Genomic DNA, 17,451 nt, shown 5'->3' with positions numbered 1-17,451 from the left:
GTACCAAACACTTGTTCTCCCTCCTACAAGAACTGCAGAGTAAGTATTGCTGTAAGAAAATAAAATAGGATATTATTGGTTTATGCACAGCTGATTTCTAATAACAGCAGCAATTAGTTCCAAATGTTTTAAGGACAAGAACATTTTCCATAAAGGAATGGGAAAAATTAGTATTTGACCTGCTGAACATCTATTACTTGTGATGATGTGCTGGATCCAAAAGCTACGCTGGCTTTATGGAGCTGGCAGCTGGACTGTCTTTTCACTTGTCTGCATGAGCCTGTTTGAGCTGGATTCAGTGGGACACGGTGGACTGTCCCTGTGGTCATTTCTCAGAGCAGAACTTTGAGCTCAAATGGTGCACTGATATCTCCTAAACTTTCCAATGTGAAGATAACTCTTCTAACCTCGACTTTACTGTTTCAGATCCAGTGGACAAAGCTGAAAACACACCCAATCTGCCTGGTAATGTTTCTTTCTTGTTCATTCCTTTTCTTCCAAACCGTTTTTAATCCCTCCTACTTGAAAAAAGTTCTGGGAAGGGAAACCATGAAGTACGTTCTTAAATTTTCATCTGACCTAAAGCCTCCAGGCCGTGAGCACCCAGGGGAAGGAGAATTCTGAGAACAGCCCTGTTAGGAGATGAGTGACCTCCCACGAGACCCTCATTTCACCGCAGGATAGAGCTGGGCTGAGCTTTCAGTGAGGTCCAGGGCAACCTTATGCCTGGTTTTTGTTGTTTGTTCTCCCCCCACTTCTGGGGATTGAGATTACCCAACAAATCTGGCACTGATGTGAGAGCTTTGACATGAAGATGCACAGCTTGGTTGTGCCTGTACTGGAGTCCCAGACTTGAGGATGTTAGTCTGGGCTTGAGGCTCTGTCTCGTATTTATTTATCCTCTGTTCTGTTTCTGTAGTACCTGGATAAAGTGGAGGTAGAGATGCGAACATGTGAAGAGCCTCGGCCACCCAACGGACAGTCTCCCATTGCTCTTGCTGCAGGTCAAAGGTCAGTCCCCCGAGCCCTGGGATTTCTTTCTGACGTGTTGGGGTTTGGGAGGCTGTTGTTCTCGACAGTTAACCACTGACCACTCCGGATTCATGTTTTAGTGGTTCTAATATTGCCTATAAACCTTTGAGTCTACCTGGGCCTTTTACCATAACAAATGGTGACTTAAAGGACCTTCTCTTTGCAGTGAATATGGCTTTGCTGAAAAGGTCGTCGAGGGGATGTTTATTGTTGTCAATTCCATCACTATCAAGATTCACTCCAAGGCCTTTCATGCTTCTTTTGAGCTATGGCAGCTCCAAGGCTACAGCGTCAACCCCAACTGGCAGCAGAGCGACTTGCGGCTCACCCGCATTACAGATCCCCAGAGAGGAGAGGTAAAGAGTCCTCGTATGTGACCCATCATAACGTGCCCAGAAAAGTGGCACTCCGGGCTGTCCCGGTGCTCTGGGCTATTGGGCAGGTGTCTGAATTCTCCTAACTGACATCAGGGAACCTCGCTGAACTTCCCTGGCAGTGCTGCAGCAGAGGTGCTGAGAGCTGACTTAGGTTCAGAGCTTTCTCTAAGCTCCTGTAATCTGTGAGAATGAAGCTGGAGAAGCTGTGAATGCCCAGGTGGTTTGTCTGATTTGTTTATTTATTTCTTTGTTTGTTTGTTTTGGTCTCAGTGTGAGAGAGGGGGTTAGATATTACCTGGGGCATGATGATGTTTTTGTACAGGAACCACAGAGGAAGAGCATGTTGAATGATTCTCCGTGGCCTTGTTTCATTCCACATTTAAAAATGGTTTAGTGTAATCCTTGAAGTTGATGAAAATCTCAGCGTTTTCCTCTTTCTGGGTAGGTTTTGACATTCAAAGAACTCACCTGGCAGACACTTCGGATAGAAGCAGATGCAACTGACAACGGTGATCAGGATCCTGTTACTACTCCTCTGAGACTCATTACCAACCAGGGCAGGATCCAGATCTCTCTTAAGAGAAGGGTGAGTGTTTCACCCATGCTTTGAAGGATACCTTCTCACTGCCTGGTGCAATGATGATGCATATTTCCTCCCACATCCTTCAGCAATGGTTCTTTTCCTTTACAAATACTGAGTCCAAGCTGCTATACCGCTCTTTTTTCTGTTGGAAATAGCTGTGTTCTTTACCAAATGTCAGAGCAGTTTATGTCCCAGGGGAGAATAATATGTATGGAGCCAATTTTAAAATCCATTTTCTCATCCCGAGGAGATCTGTCATCTCTTTATAGGGAGCTTAAAGCCTACTAGCCTTTTTTTTTTTAACCTGACAGTGGAAATGTGATGGGGAATAGATGCAAAAAAATGCCATTTTTTTTCTTAATGGTGAGCAATTTCTCTTCTAAAGAGAAGGTAGCATTGACTACTTTCCTTCTCAGATGACATACTGCAGACGTCCACCAGATGAATTAATTTTTTTCTTGGATGAGTTTCGGAGCAGCACCTCTTGTTTCTGCTGCAGCTTCTGTGTATTACAAGAAAAGTGTATTGTGAGCAATTCTTACAGTCCCTGACACCTTCTTGCTGTTTCAGACCAAAGATTGCAATGTGGTGGCATCGAAGCTGATGTTTCTTCTTGATGACCTTCTCTGGGTGCTGACAGACTCTCAGCTGAAAGCAATGATGAAGTACGCAGAGTCTCTGAGTGAAGCCATGGAGAAGTCTGCCCAGCAGAGGAAAAGCCTGGCACCAGAGTCTGTACAGGTGAGTGAGGCATGATTTGGACGTTGGCTTGCCAGGAAAAAGGAAAAGACAAGGTGCAAGAGACAGTTTCTGTTTGCACATCATCTGGCCCGCACTCACAGAGCATCTCCCTGGTGAGAACTGTTAAGCTTCCTTGGTCAGCATCACATAGATTGTGGGCTATTGTTGAGAAAAGAAATGCCCAAAGGAGTTGAATTTGTTGCCACTAAGCATCAGAGAATGTTCTTAAATAGTCATGGGCTAGATTCTGTCTAATTTTGTATTCTGTTTAAGGAGGGTGGTAAGTTGTGTGGCTTTCCAGATTGGGCTGGCATATAGAAAGTTGCAGAGGATCCCACAGGAATTTGATTTGGTAATAAGAAATAAATATGTTCTAGAAATAGTCTTTTCTGCCTCTGAATGTCAGTCTGCACAGGCCTGGGGGAAGGGGCTCTGATGTAATATATTATGACATAAAATCATAGTGAGCTCTGATGCTCCAGGGAAAATATCGGTATCCAATTTTACTGTTGTTGTCAGGGGTTCTTTTTTCCTGCCTAATACTCTGGAGAGAATTCTTGGTTGTGTGTGTTTTTTTGTTGTTGTTGCTGTTTCTTTTCTCATTTGTTCTTTGTTTCATTTGGTCTCATTTGTTCTTTGGTTTACATACAGCTTAGCAGTCTGTGAGAACCTTAAAACAACCAGTAACCTTGTACTTCCCTTACCACTTTGTTTACAAAGTCCTGTGCTGAGTAATCCCTACAAACATAGGGCAAAGGACAAAAGGTGTTTTCAGAAGAAGGGAACGTGAGGGAAGAGGAGTTTCACTGCTGGTGGTGGAAATTCTAGGGAAGGAGGACTATGTGCTTAGTGCAGTGAGATTACATAGAAGGGAGATCAGGAATACTTTGCCCTTTTCATCTCAGTCTTACCTCATCTTCCAAGACAAGTTAACAGTAGCTTGATACAGAGGAGGCAGAACCACAGGCAAAGGGTTTTACTCTTGACAACATAGGGAAGGATCCAGATTTCTAGACTTCCTGTAGGATTTCCTTAGGTTGATGCCTTGCAGCCTGGAGGACTTCATGAGTTGTATTTAATTCTGTTCTAACTTTCCCCACCACCACTTCTTTAGCCTTCTATCATTTCTTAGCAAGCTGTTTCTTCTCTAACAGATCACACCGCCTGCTCCAAGTACCCAGCAGTCCTGGTCTCAGCCATTTGGAGTCAGCCCGAATGCGAGTAGCATTGGTCAGTACTTTGATAAACATGACATGAAAGAGTCGTCATACCACCTCCTCATCTCACGCCTGGATCTGCACATTTGTGATGACAGCCACACTCGAGAGTCAGGTAACTGAGAGCAGCGTCAGGAGGACACTGCAGGAGGGAAAAAAATAATCCAGTGTTTATTGAAGGATCAGAGGATATGCTATAGGAACAATGTGGTATTGACCAAGGGGAATTAAGCATGATTATTCCTCTTGGTGAAAAAATGTTTGTTTTTACAGTATCCAGGATCTCAAGGATTATTTGCCATTCCATTGCCTACCCCTTTCTTTTCAAGTAAGGGTTTGTTAATTAGTGTCTGTTTTACTCCTAGATAATATATTTTAATAGAGAATAGAGGTTTTTGACTATCTTTTCTCTCTTATGAGGTAAATATCCCTTCCCACCTCCCTCCCTCTCTTTGCACAGACATCTCTGATCCAGTTGGACAGCTTGTTTCAATACATCTTCCTGTTAAAGGAAAAATAAATAAATCCCCTCCCACATCATCACTATTTTTTTTTAACTGGCTTGTGTATTGCTGTCTCCTGAGCTGCTGTTATTAACATCTTGGCACGGTTTTATTGTCTTTATTTCACTGGCCATACCAGCAAGTGTTCAGAAAACAAGTGCTGGTTATTGCAGTGAAAGGTGTAATTGACGGGAGCCTGGAAAGCGATGGGGCCTTGTAATTTGGCATTTGAGATTATAGGTCTGGTTCTTATGATATAGACTGTTGCCCTATTACATTTGGTTGTCCTGTTCCTTGCCTAGGACAAGACTTTTTAAGATATGCTCGTGCTAGTCATGGTAACCGTCAGTGATGGCAATCAAATGAGCATTGTCCTGAATTATCCTGAGTCAGGGTTTGGACTGCAGAGCTGACTGTAATTTTCTTTGTTCTGTTTCTTACAGGCGCTTTGAAGCACGGGATGCTGGGCGGTGCTATGCAGCTGACCTTCAGGAGGATGGCTTTTGACTATTATCCTTTCCATCGGGCAGGTAAGGGAGAGAGTGTCCTCCCAGCTTGACAAGGGAGATAAAAACAATTTGCAGAACAGCACTGCACCATGGCTTCAAGCAGGACAGGAAGAAAGGACTACACAAAAGACTTGGGACTTAAATCCTTGCGGACAGGGTTAATCTAGTTTATCTCTTGGTGGATGACTGACAAGTTATTGGCAAAGAAAGGAACAAATTTATGTCTGTCATAAGCCATAAAGTTGAAACTTTGGATTCCTTTTTGGTTGCTTAAGCTCTGGATCTGGTTCTTACATGTTCCTAATCAGTTTGAAAGGGTTGTAGGGTGTGTCCCAGGAGAAAATCTGTTTGTGGTTAACAGAGGAAGCAAGAAAAAGTGTGACCATGGCATTCTTCCCAACTCTTGTGTTTAGAACACTGGCTGGTAGGACCAGCTCTGTTGTTTGGAAAGCTGCTCTTGCTCCACAAGTGCTTAGTATGCAGCATATTGTGTACTCCTGAATGTGGCATCAATTAAAGGGAATGCTTTACAGATTTATGTAGGTTTAAGGGGAGCAGGAGTGTTGTGTTTATCCGGAAACCTCATTTTAAAGCCAGGATGTTTACTTTCATGCAGGAGATGCCTGCAAGCATTGGGTGAGGTACAGCGAGGCAATGGAAGCACGGGGACAGTGGGCAAAAAGGTTGGTCAGTGAATTTCAAAGCAAGATTGAGAAGCATTATGAAGAAATGGACTCAGCCTTTGCCAAGACTCCACTTTCCCCCTTCAAAAGGAAACCAGGTAATGATGTTTGATTAAATTCCTGATAAAGCTGGAGATGGTAACAGTTGTTCCCCAGGCAGCAATATCTCTAGTTCCCTTTCACTGACTCTTAGCAGCTAGATTTGTTGGTGCAGAAATCCATAGCACACTAAAAATCAGAAATTTAGTGGCAAAGGATAATGGATATCATACTGGAACAACACTGCAGCAAGAATGGACAGGCTGCAGCAGTCACTTTCCTAACTTTATTTTTTTCTTCTCTGTAAGTGAGCATGTAATGGATAAAAGAGATGGTTAAAAGCCTAGCTGAGGAAGTTGCTCTGTTGCTGTGGAGCATGCCAGTCTTTGATGCTGTTTTTCTTTTACAAGTACTAAAGTTTTGTTTTTTTCCTCCTAACTGTGCCCATCTGTTTCTAATTTTGGGGCTGCTATTTCTGCTGTGTCAGCACATACGTATTGGGGTTGATAGTGAAGTTCATTGAAAAGGAGATGAGTAAAACCCTGCTGCTTCTGCTTTTCCATCCCCACAGATACATCTCTAAGTCCTCAGAAAAGCCCCTTGGAGAAAGGCCGTGTACCTCCTTCAAGTTTGCCACAGCTCCGGCACCCTCCCTGGAACCGGCTTCGATCCAGCTGTGTGGTAGTTCGTGTGGATGACCTGGATGTTCACCAGGTAGGGATTGGAGCAGTGCCTGTGGACATCCATGTTCTTTTTTTTTTTTCAAAAAGAAATTTAATTTGATGTGATGCAAATAAATCAGGCAAATCCCATGTAATCCAAGACAATCAAAGCTCTGCAACCAGGGAACCCAAAAGCTGTTACTGTGTTACATGTACAACTTTTAAACCTGGTATGAACTGCTGATAATTTTCATGTTCAGAGGAAATTGCATGCATAACTACAGAGTTTCTGCGCTCTGTGTGTTCATGTCTAAACTTTCATAGGCAAGCCCAGGATAAAAGATTTCATGCATTCGAGAAGTTAGTGAGGATATGGATTTTTGACAGAGGAGGAGAATCTTACCTCATATTTCTGACCCAGGACTGAAAGGATCATTAGAGTGGATCAGGCCCTACATCCAGATACCGTGTACCCATTGTAAGAGCATAATCAGTACCAGGTATTATAATGGATTTAGCAACACGCTGTTAATCCTGAAGAAAGGTACAATAGATTTCAATTCTGTTTGTTCACATCATCTAATTCTGATTGTTGTGGGTCTTACTAGCAGTGACACGAGATATAAAGAACTGAATTCCCTCAAAGGAGAGGAGTTGAAAATATTAGAAGGTAGAAAAAAGTTTTATTGTTACTTGAAAGCATAGTGTGTTTGATGTGTAAATGAGATAGATTGAATGTGGGAGACAGCAGGGTTACTGGGATGCTTTCTTTTGCCAAATGTGGGCTCTGCACAGCTTCATGCCATTTATATTTTCAGGTTTCTACAGCTGGTCAGCATAGTAAGAAACCTTCAACCTTGCTTTCATGTAATAGAAAATTCCTCAACCTTCCTGATCAGGTCTCTGCAATCCATATTGAATTCACAGAGTATTACTTCCCAGACAATCAGGACTTTCCAGGTAATACACCAAGGTTAGCACCTTCTTTCATAAGTTTCTTAAAAAATCAGTCAACTTTTCATTCTTTATGTGTAAATTCTTGAGGCTTCTATGGGTGTCCATTTTTGTTCAGTTTCCTGGTGTTTGTGTGTTTGCCTGTCTATTTTTTTTTTTTCTTTTGCCTTTGAGATAGTGGGATAGACTTTGCCTGGTGCAAAGTGTGAAGGGAAAGATGTGCTTGAAAAAAATAACTTGCCCAGGAGCATATTGAAGGAGAACTGCTTTGGTCAGCTCTTGGGGTTCTGCTCTGTTGATTTGCACTGGAGCAGGACTCTAGGGAGCTCTGAGTGCTCTGCAGCTAACTGGGCGTGAGAACTGGAACACGTCACTTCTCTGCTGCATCTCAGCTTCTCCCTTTCATCAAGAGATCTGTCTTGCAGTGGGTGTTGAAGCCCTAAGCTTTGGTGTTGTCAATGCAGGTTGGACGCTGAGCTGCAGACCTCCTGAAAGGCCTTTTCTGCTATTATTAATCCATCTTGATTCTGTTCTATTCTAGTTCCATGCCCAAACCTGTATGTACAGCTGAATGGTTTGATGCTTACCCTGGATACAGCAAGCATGCTCTGGATAAACCTCTTCTGTCTGGATCTTTATCGCAGCTTGGAGCAGTTCAAAGCCATTTACAAGCTGGAGGACTCAGGCAAACGTGATGAGCATTTTGATGTCCGACTGGATGGCTTCCGGCTGAAGGTACCATTCACTTCTCAGTCTTCAGTGTCCTCTCCCTTCTTGCTGTGTAAGGAACATGAGACCAGGACATAGCTGGAGTCCAGGCTGAGCACGTGAAGTTCCCCCCTTTCCCCATCTGTTGTCTGTCTACTGCTTGAGTTAATTTTGTTTTCATCTATGAGCAGTAAACAAGTGCTTGAGTTCTAGTCCAGAACAGACAGGCAAGTCGGTATTTATGAAAACAGTTTTAAGGAAAAACTGCTGGCTCAGGTAACCAAAAGTTGCTTTCTGCCCTTTGGAAACCACTTTGACTCACTCCAGTGAGAAGGTACCAACAGGCATGCGTCTGTGGCATTGACATCCGATGGTGTTTGCCACTGACTACTCGATAGCAGTTTTGTGAGAAGGCTTAAAGGCCTGACTGTGTAGTAAGTACTTGCAGAGAAAGATCAAAGTGTGTAGTTGTGAGCTGAGCTGCTACACAACCCGTGGATGGTAAAAGAAGTTGAAATAAAATTAAGGTTAAATTTCCTTGCATCTGATTTCTCTTCCCTGATTGTTAATTTTTCAGATAAGGATGAGTTGAGAGTCTAGTCCAGCTCTTGGGATTTTAGTAGAGACCAAGACTTGTCAATTACTTCTATATTCCACAGCTGATCTTCTGTGTAAGCAGCAGGATAGGCCTCTGCTAATTTCCCTTCTCACTGCTTAACTTCTAGTGTCTTTCTCTTCCCATAGCTCAACATCCCTGTGGAGAAGAAAGTCACTGACCACCAAGACCGTCCGCAGACGCTCTGCATCCGCGCGACGGAGATGACTGCCACCAACACCCGCCACGCTCCCTTCTGCAGCTGCCAGGACCTCCAGAGCCTCTTCCGTAAATTTGCCAGTTCGGAATTCTTCCACTCCAGCTACACCCAGTTCCCGAGGTCTCAGGACAACTTCAGCCTCCTTCACACCCTCTTCTTGCGCCACGCATACGAGGTGGATGACAGACCTCAGAAGCATACGGGTTTTCCCCAGCCATTGCGCAAACTCTCTGCCTCTGAAGATCTGTGGTCTATGAATTTCACTGAGCTTTCCCTGGACTTCGAGGGTGCTGAGAGCTCTAAGGGCAGAGCCCTTAGCTTTATTGACCCATTTCCCCTCTCCATTTGGGCCTGTCTTCCCAAGAGATGGGGGCAGGCTCAGATATCTAAACGACAAGAATCGTCTGCCTCTGATATAAAAATCAAGCCTTCTGCCAGTTTCAGCAATCACTCCAAGAATGAAAACCTCTCCAGAGAGCATGGGGTTTGCCAAAGATCAAGGACTGACCAGGATCTGAAGAATGTCTACAAGGTTGCAGAGACGATGGATGTCTTGGGAGAGTCTGAGTGTGAAATTGATGATGGAGTAGATGATAAAGAGCTGGAAGCCTCTGCTGATATCCATGTGCTTTTGTCCTCATCTGTTCACGTCAAAGTTCGGCTCAACCACTACCAATACTTGGTGCTGCTCAGGATGAAAGAAGTTCTGCAAACGCTACAGGAGCAGCTGGCCCAGGATACCCAGGAGGTGACTGGGTCTCCTTTAGATCCCATGTCTGCCTCTGTGGGAGTTCTGTTCCACAGTGCTGAAGTGGCCCTGCTCATGAACCCTGCTCCAGGCTCCTGCCTGGAACCCAGATCCCTCGACTCAGACACAACGAGCCTGATCGAGTCAGAGCTCTCGCCCTCAGACAGCAAGGAGGGGCTGGCAGCTGAAGAGAAGGAGCAGAAATCTGAGACCAGTTCCGAGAAGGGAATGTGTGGGACCACAAAGGTCCCAGAGGACAGGGAGATTGAAGGTACAGGTACCAACGTAACCGGTGTGCCACTGGAGAGGCTCCAAAGATCTGCAAGCGATGGAGCTCTGAGTACAACTCCGCAAGGTAAAACCATGGAGGAGAAGGGTCTGATAGAGGAAGCACGTGAAGCTGTAGAAGCCCTAGTTACAGAAAGACCAGAAGAGCCCAGCAGTCATCCTCAGAGCCCTCCTGCCCTTCCTTCTAGCCCAACCTCGGAAGTGCAGCCCGTGGAGAGAGGAAACATCGCTCTCAACGGCCAGGCAGAACTCATCCCTTTGAAGAACCTGGAGGTGGAGTTGTCCAGTGCGCTGCATATCACAAAGGATGCCACCAAGGAAGCTCTGCATGTGACTATGGACCTCACCAAAGAAGCCATGTCTATAACAAAAGACGCTCTGAGCTTGAGCCGGGAGAAGATGACCTCCACCATGCAGAAAATGCTCTCTCTCCCCCCAGCCAAGTGAGTGGAGCATCCTCCTGTGCATCGCAGCAGCAGGGCTGCCGGGAAGGAGGGGAGGTGCAGGCCAACTGCTCCCTTTCTCTGTGTGCCATATGGGCCAGAGAGAGGTTAGACCTTCATCTCTTGGGGATTGGTATAAGGACGCTAAAGCCTGCCTAATACCTGTATAATCCCAAGGCTAAGCTGTTTGCCTTTATTGATTTATTTATTTATTTTGTAGGGATTCTTTGCCCAAAGCAGAAGAGGGAGCAGTGACTCCAGGTGGGGGTGGCAGCAGGCGAATGCCTTTCTTCTCCATGAAGAGGACGGCGTCCCAGCACTCCTTTGACACCACGTCCGTGGATGGGAGCGGTCCCGAGGACGGGCTGTCCGTGGACAGCGATGGCAGCGATGGCTTTGTGATGCTCACAGATTCTGGTAAGGACTGCTCGTCCCCACTCTCATTTCAGTTTTCTGCCATGGGTGACTGCCTCGTGCTGTGGTCTCATGGAATTCTCTTGTGCTATTCATTCTTTTTGCAGGTCATGAGCAGTTCACCCAAAATTGCTCTTTCTGCTTTTCTAGATGGCTTTTTTTAAAAAAAAAAAAAAAAAAAAAAAAAGAGAATGAGTATAAATGAGTGGAAAGGGTGTCCCCTGTACCATCACAGTGGTGTTCTAAGGTGTTTATTTGGCCATACTAGAGCAAGAACCACAGATGCATACAGGTGGGTGGACAGTCCATAGTGTTTGAGAGGGGTTTATTAGGGGATGGTTAGATTATATTAGGTATAGATACATTAGATACGTATCAGATATATACAATCCCCTAATATATTAAATATATTAGGGGATTAAGGGATAGTTAGAAGTAGGGTGCACTGCGCATTGCACACTTCAGCTACGCATTAATTAAATTCATCTAAGGAGCTGGAGAGAGTTCCCTGGAGGTTGGTGTAAGCTGATAAGTCATGAGACTCAGGCAGATACTGAGATCAGGACTGCTTAAAACCAGAAGAAGAAACAGAATCAAACTGTTGTTGTCGCTTCCATTTCAGAGCCCAGCCTGGACCCTCTTCCCTCAGGACATCTCCTTCAGGCCCACAACAACACGGGCAGTAGAGCAAGCCTGATGGCAGAGGATGAGGGTGGAGTGTCTCCTGAGATAAACAGCTCGACTTCACAGAGCGGAGAGGACCCCAGCCTTCAGCTGGTCAGAGTTTTGTTCCTCCTCACTGTAATACTCCCTCCAAGTGAATCTTGAAGTGAACTCAGTGTGGTGGTGGTTTAATAAGGGAGCTTGTCACTTGCTGTTTCAGGTGTCAGTCCTGGTACTGAAGATGAATGAGGTGAACTGTGGAATAGAGGCACGAGGTGACGATTTGTCTGTTGCTTTACAAGTAATGAACGTGGTCCCAGAGCAACTGAACAACGTTGGGATGTGGCAATACTTGCGTGGCTATGTGGGTAAGATTCTGGCTTTTATAACCACACTGTGATAACTGCCACTCTCAAGGTGTCTTTCATTTTAACTGATATTTCAGTGTTCATGAAATTCCCAAAGTACCTACACAGTTAAGCTAGATGATATCTGGTACAGTGAAACTCTAATCCTTGGTTGGGATTTTTTTTTTTCCTGCTAGGATGCATGAAATAAATGAAAAGAGGAATAAAGGTACCTAGAGAAACCCTGAAGTTATTCCTGCCCTGAGAATAATGCTTCTGGGACAGGGTATTTCCCCACGGCTATGTTCAAATTTAAAATGCATGAAAACAAAAAACACAAAACCACAAGTGTAACCAAAAACTTTAAGTGAAAGCCTGAGCAGGAGTTGTTGGACTGTTATTTCTTTTTATCAATACTGTCTAGAGCCACAAGGGGGCAAAATGAATACAAGATTTAGGTAGTGTTGAGGAGTGACTGGCTCTGGAGAACTGAGTGGTGAGTTTCTGGCCAACTGGTGTAGGTGCAAGATGACGGCTACTTTTAGATGTGCTGAGCTGGGGAGAGAAGGCTGGCTCCGGGGGCTTGGGGAGTCTGGTCCTAGTGGTAATCTCTGTGTTGTGAACTCCAGTTTGAAACCTGGACTTCTTTCATGAGGAAGATGGCTTCAGACTGCTGCCTTTGTGAACTTGACTCTATTCTGTGCCTGGACAGTGAAGGGCTTTTCAAAATTCTTATTTTGACCTTATGTCTTACTACTGATGTTCTGCAATGAGGCCTTTCTGCTCTGACTGTAGGAGATACAGGTGTGGAGAAGCCTTCAGTCCCTGAAGCGAAGAAGACCCAGCCAGAAGTGTGTTTGCGTCTTGAAGTAGGACCCAACGCTGCTGTGCACTCATCGCTTGCTGTTCAGAATGGCTTCCTACATATGCTGGTCCACAGCTACAGAGCAGAGCTCTTCATGTCCTTCCTCACCAACCTTGGCCCTTTTCTTGAGGATGAAATAATCCCCGAGGTGATCCCCATGGAGATAGAAGTTGTGGATGCCAAAATCACACTGAAGGTGGGTATATGGGGAACCAAGGTGGTATCCCGAGCAGAGCTCACTTGCAAGATTCTGCTTGGGTAAGGATGCTGTGGGATGGCCATGGGCCTCTGTAGAGGTCCTGTTTTCCTGACTGTGTTTTATTTGGTTTCTAAAAATTGCCTTATGGATAAACAAGTAACACAGAAGGGTTGTTGAGTGCTCAGATTGTTGAGAAATGGGAGCCTGACCTTCAGATTCTCTCCTCAGCTGTGTTGATGATCTGTTTGCAGACTCAAAGCAAACAGAATTAAATACTTCTCCCAATTGCTTGTGTGAAATAAGAATGATTTGACCGTTTTTGTAAGAATTTAAACAATTATGGATGGAAGACAAAACAGCGTATAATAGCTGTCTGATATTTAGAAGGGGAGAAAACTGTCAGAAGTTCTTCTGAAAGCAATGTGTTTGCTCCACAGACAACCAGGAACTAGTGTGGCCAGACAGCAGCATAAAAACCTTCAGGCTTAGGGATATTGGCTTTATTTTGGTAGGTTTTTGCCTCAGGAATTCACAGGACAACTGTGAGAGTAGTGCTAAGGAAGATGGCCTCTCCTTAACCTTTATTATGGGTATGACAGAGCTTTGTTGTGATCTGTGTGAGGGCCTTCCCATGCCCTGTATATAAAGCCAGGCTTTTCCATATGGTGGGTGACCTCGATATGCTCTGGCAGTGCTGCCAGTGGTAACGTTACTCCTGTGAAGGCTGGGGGCAAGGGGAACCCTCTGTAGGACTGCCAGAGCTTTCACACCATTTCATCTCCTCTCTGCTTTTTTTCTCTTTTCTTTTTTCCAGGATGACAGCCCTCGGGTATACCCTACCTCCCCTGGCCCTGTTCCTATCACCTTGGCAGTAGATCACATCGTTGTGAAGCGCAAAGATGATGGGGTTTTCTATCTAACAGGTCAGCAGAGTCAGGAATCTCATTTATTCTCCCCCAGCACCTCCCAGGCCTTGCTGGAGGTAGGGTGCTCTGCTGTGCCTGCCACTAGAGGAGACTGGAACTGAAGTGTGATCATTGTGCTGGGAACGATGGGCTCTGGAGTGTGAGCGGTCCCTACTTATGATCTTTGCTGTCACTCCTGCCAGAATGCACAAATAATGTTCTGTCTTCAGTGCAAGCACCCAGGTCCTTTGGTTGCTCTGCAGTATTAATCTGTGGGTGTGGGCAGTCCTACCTTGCTAGTTCTTGCTGCTTTTGTTGTATTGTTTGGACAGAAAATTTGATACCTCGGGCAGAACCCATTAATATCTAAAACAGAGAACTAGCAGCCTGAATTCATGCTTGGTGTTTCCTTGAGCTCACACAGTCAGGACAGATTACTGCTTCTTCCCTTGTTTTAGCTTCTTCATTGTAAAATGTGGGTGGGAATTTTATTTTCCTGTTTAAAACAAACAAAAAGAATGTTAAAGCTTTTCCTTTTGTCCTAAGAACCCTGCTGCATTAATACCTACACCTGAACGTTTTCTATCCTTTGCAGCTCCAGGAGGGGAGGACTCACTGAGACTGGAAAAACCTGAACCAGTTGTTCAAGACCAGAAGGCCCCAGCAGAGTGTGTCTTGGCAGCACCCCCAGGAGGAGTGCGTGGACTGCAGGTGAGTCACTGCTGCCTCTTGCTGTCTAGACAACTAGTTAGCTGGCAGGAGGCTGGAAAATTGGCCTTTGTCTTCATGTATTTGCAGTTACCGGTAGGCGTGGTGTGCTGCAGATAGGGAGTGCACACAAAGCAGTCCGTACCTCCCTTTGCAGGCATTCTGAGAAATACGAATGTCCTGCCAAGTGTGTAATCACTGCTGTTCCATTTCAGAAACCTGTTGTTTTACTGAGTGGCTCTGTCTTTCTGCTGTGTTCAATTCCTTGTTAGCAAAAACAGGAATCGTGAAACCACAAAGAGAGCTTTTGTCAGGGAAGAGTAAGTCTTACAGCCAGGGAGAGCTTCAGGTCACCTAAAGTTTTTGCTGTTCAGTTTAAACTTTCTTTGCCACTGGAATTCAGATAAGTGGCTTATTTTATAAACACAGTATTCTTACAATTCCTGTCTGATATAAAGTCTACTTGATAAATTGATCAATTGCTATGGACAAATACATATAAAAGGTGCAGTGGGACTAACTGGATACAGAACTGGGCTGGGACTTTGGATTCTGTTCATTAATTGGTAACATCACTTAATTCCTCATCTTTCTCTTTTCCATTTAGTGCAGAGACTTCCTCTTCTGCTTGTTTTATAGTGTCAGGGCCCTGCCCAGAACTGGAGCACGTAATCATTACAATAGCTTAGCATCAGTTTATTTTCTGATATTTTTGAACTTCATAGGACCAAATGCAAAGGCTAAACTCTTGAGTAAAAATATTTCTGAGAGTTGCCAAGGAAAACCCTGTCCTGTAGCATGAAGCTGCTCTGGCAGTGTGTGAGGACAGAATTACCTTTGTTCATGGAGGCAAGAAGCAGGAATGCCAAGCATCTGCGTGCTCCAGCTGTCATTTTAATTTAAACAAACCTGAATAGGTGTATCAGGCCCCCATGTAAAACAAAGAATGCAGACCAGAGCCCTGTTTTCACTCTGCTTTCTTTGTATAGTCACTTTCATCCCCAGTCAGCTAGCTGCTTAGCAGGAAAAAACCTTGCCCACTGCAAGTCTTGTTCCTATGGCTAGAAGTGTGAAGGGAAGTCCTGGCAAAAGTCATTAGGTAGCCATTGCTGGCAGCCTGAGTCATTAGATAGCCTGAGCTGACGCCAGTGACAGGTATAGAAGTCTGCAGGCAGCAGTTAGCAAGTACTTCTGTAAATCAGCCTGGGTCACCTTGTTGGCGAGCTTTGTGTGGTTGTACCATGCAGTTTATCTCCTCTGCAAAGCTCCTGCTTTGGTATTCCTCTTTGAGCAGATCAGTGTAGTTGGATCTGCCCTGCTGCTTACTTCTGGGAACTCCTGGTTTGTTTTTTCTGTTTGTCTCCTGTAGCTAAAGGACCTGCCAGAGTTGCAAAGGGAACTTCAGACCATGAAAATAGCCCTTGCAGAAGCCAACATGGACAAGGCTCGCCTTCTGCAGGAAATTAGGAAATACAATCCCCTCTTCCAGCTCTGACAGCGAAGGTGCAGGCTGCAGCTGCTCGGGAGGAGTGGAGCCCACCACCAGCACTAAGGCGGCTGGTTTGATTACCTTGCTGCTAAACGGGTCAACCTCCTGCAGACTGATCATCTCAGAGAATGGAAACCAACTGTGACTGCAAAATACACTTGAAACCGGGAGAAAGGATGAAAAGCATGGCTGAGCAACACCGAAGGAGCCAGGGGGATTTAGCGCTTGCTGCCCCTTTCCTCTGTCCTGGCAATATGGTGCTACCATCTGTCACTGACCCAGGGCAGCGCTCGGTCTACAAACAAGAGGTCAGAAGCTGGTGCGGGGACCCCACGTCTCTCCATCCACACAGTGGTAGTGACAGCTTGCTTTCAGCCCTCACCTCCCATCTAGAGGTGGCTGGTGTAGGGGTTCTGCTTCTTTCACCCTTCCTCTTGGCGTTCTTGCCCGCTCACGCGTGCTAAAGAACACAGCAAAAGGAGGACAGCTGACTTCACCCCATCGAGGAGTGACAGGGAATAGGTATGGCAGAAAACATTGCTCAGAGCTCTGTTGGAAAGCTCGTGTGTTAGCAGAGACAGAGACCTAGGTCAGCAGGTGTGGGAGATGCAGAGGGGATTTCCTCCTTGTGGAGGCAGGGGGCTACAGCTCAGCATCCCCTCAAGAGCAGGGCCAGGATAGTAAAGAGATTTCTTCAGTTCTCTTTTTCCACCAGTAATTTGTCACGTCATGACAGAATCAGGAGCATATTAGACTTGGTCTAGTTCATTCTCAATCCTGCAATATTTGGCTTCATTGATGCAGAAGCACGGAGGAATTCACTATTTCATTACAAAGCACTGCTTAATCTCTCTTTAATTTTACAGTCAAAGAATCGGGGTGAAGGAAGCTGGCTAAGTGATGGAATGAGAAGCCCTATGCATTTCCTTTGGGATGTGTGTCGTCCTCAAACCATTCTGTGCTAGATTTTAACCAGTGGAGAGAGGGCAAGCAGTACTGGCTGCACAGAGATAGCTGTCTGTGCTCCTACAGGGTCGTGTATTTTTAATAGCACTGAGCTCATACCCAGTCTTAAATGTCTTTTAGCAGGGATGCTGGTGTGTGGGTCAGGAGAAGGGTGCTGGCCAGGTCCCTCTGGGTGGAGGCTGACGCTATGAACTGCTCACTGTGGGATGGAGACAAAACAGTAGCTGTTTGTTGAGCATCGTTTGTGTTCTCACCTTTCATGAAGCAGCTTCCTTGGAGAAGTCTCTGCGATCAAACAGCGATTGATCTCATTTGTAAAGAAACTGCATTCAAAAGTGTGGAGGGAAGAAAAAAAAAGGAAAACACTAGAAAAACAGGAAATGAGCACTAGTTTTAAAAAAGGAAATGTCATTTATGAAGTGAGAATCAAATCCACTCCAAGAGGCAAACTGGTGCGTGGTATCTTTGCTCTACCAGTCCAGGTAGTACGTGGTCTGTGCACTGAGCGAAGAAGCAGCTGAAAAGGGCAGTCACGAAGGGATAGGCTGTTACAGAGGAGAATTTGTCCTGTTCTAACACGGAATGGTGAAACT

General features: G+C 45.2%; 1 protein-coding gene across 1 annotated transcript in view; it reads left to right on the top strand.

Annotated features, from left to right (window-relative positions):
- The window catches only part of UHRF1BP1 (UHRF1 binding protein 1), a 32,163-nt gene extending 14,948 nt beyond the window's left edge, over window positions 1-17,215 (top strand). Inside the window, exons 3-21 of the mRNA XM_032203201.1 lie at window positions 427-465; window positions 920-1,011; window positions 1,199-1,388; window positions 1,855-1,995; window positions 2,563-2,733; window positions 3,888-4,065; window positions 4,897-4,983; window positions 5,579-5,743; window positions 6,256-6,398; window positions 7,165-7,306; window positions 7,842-8,035; window positions 8,753-10,302; window positions 10,523-10,719; window positions 11,339-11,493; window positions 11,600-11,747; window positions 12,522-12,787; window positions 13,605-13,713; window positions 14,291-14,406; window positions 15,773-17,215. Of these exons, the coding sequence (XP_032059092.1) occupies window positions 427-465; window positions 920-1,011; window positions 1,199-1,388; window positions 1,855-1,995; window positions 2,563-2,733; window positions 3,888-4,065; window positions 4,897-4,983; window positions 5,579-5,743; window positions 6,256-6,398; window positions 7,165-7,306; window positions 7,842-8,035; window positions 8,753-10,302; window positions 10,523-10,719; window positions 11,339-11,493; window positions 11,600-11,747; window positions 12,522-12,787; window positions 13,605-13,713; window positions 14,291-14,406; window positions 15,773-15,898 (4,209 nt within the window). The 3' untranslated portion in view covers window positions 15,899-17,215. The remainder of the gene's footprint in view (window positions 1-426; window positions 466-919; window positions 1,012-1,198; window positions 1,389-1,854; window positions 1,996-2,562; window positions 2,734-3,887; window positions 4,066-4,896; window positions 4,984-5,578; window positions 5,744-6,255; window positions 6,399-7,164; window positions 7,307-7,841; window positions 8,036-8,752; window positions 10,303-10,522; window positions 10,720-11,338; window positions 11,494-11,599; window positions 11,748-12,521; window positions 12,788-13,604; window positions 13,714-14,290; window positions 14,407-15,772) is intronic.
- The last annotated feature ends 236 nt before the right edge of the window (window positions 17,216-17,451 follow it).

This window comes from Aythya fuligula, chromosome 25, assembly GCF_009819795.1.
Source record: "Aythya fuligula isolate bAytFul2 chromosome 25, bAytFul2.pri, whole genome shotgun sequence".
In the NCBI taxonomy this organism is placed as follows: domain Eukaryota; kingdom Metazoa; phylum Chordata; class Aves; order Anseriformes; family Anatidae; genus Aythya; species Aythya fuligula.
Note: the sequence above shows the minus strand (reverse complement) of the source record. Positions and strands in the feature narration are given on the sequence as shown.